At 30.8% G+C, this 6,916-nt stretch overlaps 1 protein-coding gene across 1 annotated transcript; it reads right to left on the bottom strand.

The window, feature by feature from the left end:
* Positions 1-881: 881 nt before the first annotated feature.
* On the bottom strand, positions 882-2,170 carry LOC25497152 (uncharacterized). The gene is made up of 3 exons (XM_013597015.3): positions 2,015-2,170; positions 1,469-1,535; positions 882-1,381 (listed from the first exon to the last, which is right to left on the bottom strand). The coding sequence occupies exons 2-3, from the start codon at positions 1,529-1,531 to the stop codon at positions 938-940; spliced, it is 507 nt and encodes a 168-aa protein (XP_013452469.2). The 5' UTR covers positions 1,532-1,535; positions 2,015-2,170; the 3' UTR covers positions 882-937.
* Between the last annotated feature and the right edge of the window lie 4,746 nt (positions 2,171-6,916).

Raw genomic sequence — 6,916 nt, forward strand, 5'->3', positions numbered from 1 at the left:
TCATCTGGATGTCCTTAAATTCATCACTTACATTCATAAAATTTATTCCATTCCAAAACCCCGAACTTGAGAACAAAAACATCTCCTTCATTCAAATTTCTTCTTCTTTATTCTTCCCTATTGATCAATTTTTGTTTTTTTTTTTCATTCTTCTTCCCATTTTGATTGTTCAATTTTGTCGTTCGAAACAGTCGTTGTTTCGAATTATAGTGAGAATTGTCATTGTTTCTAAAACCGCGCTCTCAGCAAATCCTTTAAGTCCAAACAAAAGAACAAAAACCTCATGACATAACCATTTCAGCAGTAACCGAAAAAAAAGCTAGCAAACTCCCACAACATCACAGAGGCAACACCTGCTAACAGTTCTCAAAGTACAACAGATGACTTACTCAATTGTTATAATTAACTACCTCACAATCAAGAAAAATCAAATCAAAAAGAAAAATCAAGTCACCATACTTGATGTGGTTCTGTAAATAACAGCAATTCTCACGAGATTTGGAATCAAACGAACGACGACGATTCTCACGAAAATTGAAAAATGTGACAGTTTGGAACGACAAAATTGAACAATCAAAATGGAAACAAGAAATTTTATGAATGTAAATTATAAACTTAAGGACATTCAAATATAAATTTGATGTGAAATTTTAATTGTTCTAAGCCAGTTTTGTAGTGTAAATTAATTAAGATTGAACACCTAAATATAATTAAGACAAGATTACATTAGGGGTCCATTATCTTATTTATTTGTAACACTTTGACCATTTATCTTTATTTTTTCTCATTTAGGTCCTTTATCTCTCTTAAATTAATAAGGTTAAAGTTGGAAGAAAATATAAAAAGCTACTTGAAATAGCTTTTCAAAAAACGCTATAAGCTCATGAAAAAAACTTGTTACCAAACACGCCACGTTTTCGTCTAACGAGCTTATAAGCTAATCCAACAAGCTATAAGCTAGCTTTTTTGTGTTACTAAACACAACCAAAATATCTAAATGGACTCGAAATTTTGCATTACACCCACATCTTGTTTCATTTTTTGGCTCGCGCTTTCGGGTTTCCATGGTTAACCCCCTATCCTCCCCATTCTGATCCCTAACCACTTGGCCCTTACGAACTGAAAATCCCGACGTTCTACCAAACCAAGAGTAGAAAAGATAAGCAACATCCAATCCAACAAATTCATATCTCTCTACATCAGCCAAGCAAAAATTTTCCAAGTCAATCTTCATTATATCAACCATTTCTTTTATGACAATAGGAATGACTTCATTAGGTTGATCATGTGAACCTTCAAAAGCATCTGAACTTCCGATGACATCTCCATTGATTTCTTCCGCATTTCTGTTGTTATTACCACATCTTTCATCCTCAAAATCCTGTAACAAGTTAATCTTTTAACCTCATGTTGTGTAATTATATAAACCAACAATTAATTTCCAAATTTCACATTTGCGATTACTTACACTGAAAATTCTAGGACCTCCTTGCTCAAACAGAGGATTCGAAGCTTGTGATCTTCCATCCATGTATGTGAATACCAACATTTTATATCAATCAGGGTTACGACAACTTGAATAAAACCCAAACATGTACCATACAAAAACCCAACCAGCATTAATATGCTGCATAATTATACCAACACAAAGGTAAACCATGTCTCTGAATTTCAAACATAGTAGTACTACAACATGAATAGGGGCAGATCGATTGTCATTTTCATCAAACTAATAATACCTCCACTATAATCAACAAAACAACCATTTTTGTTTAAACCAAAATGGATTAAGAAAAAAAATAACAAAAAAAAAAAACATTAAGGAAGATCCAGCATGCAATCCGAAAAACTAATAAATATGAAGTCTTTAAACAAAACATGAGATATGCTAATCAAAATGGATTCAGAAAAAAGAAAAAAAAAAAGATGGAATCTAGATCCAACATACGATCCGAAAAACTAATACAGATGAAGTTTTTGAAGAAAAAAAACATGATTAGATGCCAAAAAATATCTTACTATCTTTAATCTTCAGCTCAGAATAAGCCTCCTACGTATCGATCACTCCTTCATAACTGTTAGATCTCTCCTTCACAAATGTTTTTTTTTTTTTAAGGAACAAATGTTAAATGTTTGGCTTTTAGATTTACTGTGTGACTATTTTATATTAAATTGCCTTAATTTGTTTTGTATTTATTGAAGATACAAAAATGGAAAAACATATTAAATGTAATTAATAGAAAATTGGTAAAAAACCGGCTTCACCTAATATAAACGGTACATTTGCAAGTTTCACCGTGAGAGATCTATAAGGCTTGCTCACACTAGAAGGCGCCAAAGAACCAATATCACAAATTTAAGACCCAGAATCCAAACCAATAAAAAGACTCCAAAATAATGGATTATACTCCCTCCGTCCCAAATTGTATGACGTTTTGGGCATTTCACACATATTAAGAAATGTAATTAATATTGTGTGGGAAAGAGATATTATGAGTTGTTTTACAAAATTGTCCTCAATAAATGATATGGGAAAGATAAATGAAGGAATTGAAAGAATAGAGAGTAATAAATAGTTAAGGATATAATAGGAAAAGTAACATTAATTTTTCATTGGTATTGTAAAGGGACGTACATTTTGGAATGGAGGGAGTAGATGATTATCAAACGGTACGAAAACCCACCCAATAATATTCAAATTGGTGGCTTTGAAACAATAACCACTACATGACCAATTGACAATAGAACTCAAAATTACAATGAAACCAATCGATTGAAATCTAACATAGATCATCTAGTATACTTTGCCTAGTAAATGGGAAGAAGAAACAAACCAGAGCATAAGTGAGCGAAAGTCGATTCAACAACGAAAGGTAATATGTTTCGAAATTGACAAAAAGTAAAGCAAACACGTTCCAAATTTTTTGGAAACTCAAAATAGCGGAGGTCAGACATAATTTAAGGAGGATCAAATCAAGCTCTTGATACCATGTTAACTATATAGATACAAAATAAAGAAAGAGAGTATGACACAAAACGGAGGCTGGGTTTCATAGAATAACAATTGCTTAATATCACAAAGAGTTACTAAAGAATATATGATAAATGATAAAACTTAATAGACTCTTGCTAATATAAAGACCCAATAGCTTAAGCTCAATACTTTATTATCTAACAAAAAGCAGAAAGTAAATAGAGTAACAAAACATTCCCACAAAAAAGACATACATTCACATACAAATAAAATGAATAACAGTAAAACTTTATGTTATGTAAATGATGCATAATATGCAACTAGACCATGATCCGGATATTGTTCCGTTTGACACAATAACTTTAATCGCTCCATCCGGCAAAATAATTTTTGATCGCCCCATTTGGCAAAATTATTTTTGATCGCCCCATTTGGCACATGCATATGAAGCCCTATTTGACACATGAATATGAATCACCCTATTTGACACATGGATATGAACCATCCCATTTGAGACATGAATATGACTCGACCTATTTGACATCTAAATACACAACCGTGCGCTATATGTCAAGTACTCTTATGTTATTATATTTTTCTTATGAGAAATGATATTTGTACAACCATTTTATGACAATTTGTTGACAACCCTCTCTCATACTCATATTATGTTCTAATTCTCTCTCTTTCTTTTTCTCTCTCTATTAATTTTGATCAATAAAAAGAGAGAAAAAAGAAGTTGTCATAAAAATTGTCTCATATAGTTATTCAAATATCACTACTATTTTTTTATGGTGACTCACGATACAGTGCATACAATGAAATTATAGGGTCTTCCCACTACTGTTACAAGAAAACTCATAACTCACATATTTTCATGATCATATAACTAACACATTCAATTAATGCACAACTAATTCTCAAGTTTGTAGATATAGTAATTTTCCTACTTATTAATTTTCTGTAACTTCCTGATGAACATTCACCAGTCCTATTAGTATCATATTTCCAACAAAATTAAGCATGTCTAAGAAGTATCAGCCCTACTAAGGAAAGGTTAACGTAGGTAAGCATCTTTAATTTTAGCCCTCATAAGCCATCATTAACTAGTCACAGAAAATTAGTCCTTGTGAGCTTAACTCAGTTGGTATGAACAATGTATATGCAAGATCCGAGGTTCGAACCCTGACCACAAAAAAAAATCCTAGTCACAGAAAACTAAAACTATACAAATTAGGCTAAATTACCTTTTTGGTCCTCTAAGTATTTAGTTGGTATCGGATTGGTCCTCTAACTAAAAATTGATTTATTTTGGTCCTCTAAGTTTCTCACCGTTACTACATTTAGTCCTTTCTGTTAGTTTTATTCAAATAAACGTTATGGTTTTTGTTATATGGGTCCTCTAACTTTATTTATTAGCATCATTTTGGTCTTATTCCTTGTTAAGGTATTATGATTAAACAGTGACGGATATTATTGATAACTGTTATGGTTCATATGTATGTGTGAAATAGGAGGTCAGGTACCCATATAACACAAACTCTAACGTTTATTTGAATAAAACTAACAGAAAGGACTAAATGTAGTAACGGTGAGAAACTTAGAGGACCAAAATAAATCAATTTTTAGTTAGAGGACCAATCCGATACCAACTAAATAGTTAGAGGACCAAAAATGTAATTAAGCCTACAAATTACCAATCATTGAAATGGGATTCAAGCATTTTGGCCCTCTAGTCCTATGCTATCAACTCTAATTTATCAAACTAGAATATTATAAGGCAAGTCTTTATACATATATCCTATACAAAGAATGAATTCGATGTAATTTAATCTACTATTCTATACTTGCCTCAATTATTCCTATAGGTAGTGTACATATATATGTGTGTTTCTTTGTACTCATTTTCACAAGTATCACTCCAATCAACTAAAATGTCACTACAATTTGTTTAATTCTTTTTATTTCCACTACTGTCAACATGATTAATTTGACTAATTCTTTTAGCTTCACAACTGTCAACTATATTAATTTGCTTTATACAACATTTTATTATTACTATCATATTTTTTTCTTAACCACAAATATAAGAAACTATGGGACTCCTTCATATTTAGAATTACTTCTTTTCTTCTTAAATTTTCATCTTTTAGTATGACAAGGTTCTACTACCGAGCTACCCAATGAATCTATGACCTACATGATTGTACGGAATAATGCCCTTACCTTGAAGTGATTTCCTTTCGATGATATTGCACTCTTAGATGTTCCTCAAACCAGACGCACGAACAACGGTTTCAAGTTTTCTTCAACAAAGAGGATGTAGTATTAGAACAAAATGAAAAGGGGTTTTACAGAAAAAACAATGGATTAATAGTTCTTACCTGAAGGAAATAATTGTACTAGTATGAAGTGTCGATTATGAGAAGGTGGTCTTTGGTTTTCTCCTTTTTTTTTTGGAACTAGGCGTACAAGAGAAGCATTGATACATAACATCTCAGTCATGTAACATGCACCCACACCACTTCATATATTCTTTTCTCTTATTTTGTTTTTGTTTTATTTATTTTTTATTTCCTCCCACTTTATTGCTTTTCCTTTCGTGTATAATCTCTTAATTATTAAAATTAATGTGGACGTTAACAGTTGCCCTAATTTTAACCTAAATTTTATGCTTACTTTTACTGTATTACCTCTGTTTAATTAAATATATTGAATTTTGTTAATTTAAATCACTTATTTATTAAAGTTAACCCGAACGTTAATTGTTGCCATAATTTTAACCTAAATTTTATGCTTACTTTTATTGTATTACCCCTGTTTAATTAAACCTATTGAATTTAGTTAATTTAATCAAAATCTTATTTTCAAACGGAGATATCTCTTATCTCTTATTTATTAAAGTTAACCCGGTCGCTAACTATTGCCCTAATTTTAACCTACATTATATGCTTACTTTTACTGTATTACCCTGTTTAATTAAACCTATTTAATTTAATTAATTTAATCAAAATCTTATTTTCAAACGAAGAGATCTCTTATCTCTTATCTGTTATTTATTAAAGTTAACCCGGACGTTAACTATTGCCTTAATTTTAACCTAAATTCTATGCTTACTTTTACTGTATTACCCTTGTTTCATTTAACCTATTGAATTTAGTTAATTTAATTAATTTAATCAAAATCTTATTTTCAAACGGAGAGATTTCTTATCTCTTATATCTTATTTATTAAAGTTAACCCGGATGTTATTTGTTGCCCTAATTTTAACCTAAATTCTATGCTTACTTTTACTCTATTACCGCTGTTTAATTAAACCTATTGAATTTAGTTAATTTAATCAAAATCTTATTTTCAAACGGAGATATCTCTTATCTCTTATTTATTAAAGTTAACCAGGATGCTAACTGTTGCCCTAATTTAAACCCAAATTCTATGCTTACTTTTAGTATATTACCCTTGTTAATTAAACATATTTAATTTAATTAATTTAATCAAAATCTTATTTTCAAACGGAGAGATCTCTTATCTCTTATTGGACGTTAAGTGGTGAACATGTGATCACAGACCAAGCACAAATTTCTAATCATATTATAAAAATTTATTTTGCTCTAACATTTTTTTGCAGGAACACTTACTTGCAGATGAAGTCATCCCAAAGCTCATTTCTGATGAAATCAATAATCTTCTAACTATGCATTCTTCTCATCAGGAAATCAAAGCTGCAGTCTTTGCCCTTAACAAGGAGAGTGCTGGCCCCTGATGGTTTTGGTGCATTTTTTATCAAACATATTGGGAAATTATTAAAGATGATATAATCAAAGCAATTTTGGAATTCTTCACCTCTAGTTGGATTTTGCTAGGATATAACTCCAATATTATTGCACTTCTTCCAAAAGTGCCAAATGCCTCATCAATTGACCAGTACAGACCTATTTCAAT

The sequence above is a fragment of the Medicago truncatula genome, chromosome 6 (genome assembly GCF_003473485.1).
Source record: "Medicago truncatula cultivar Jemalong A17 chromosome 6, MtrunA17r5.0-ANR, whole genome shotgun sequence".
Lineage (NCBI taxonomy): Eukaryota > Viridiplantae > Streptophyta > Magnoliopsida > Fabales > Fabaceae > Medicago > Medicago truncatula.

Bases quoted from the DNA above. Each gene is read 5' to 3' on its own strand.
- LOC25497152 (XM_013597015.3), bottom strand. From the start codon at position 1,531: ATGGATGGAAGATCACAAGCTTCGAATCCTCTGTTTGAGCAAGGAGGT. The intron at 1,382-1,468 runs GTAAGTAATCGC...AACTTGTTACAG, and splicing joins GAGGTCCTAGAATTTTCAGT to GATTTTGAGGATGAAAGATG.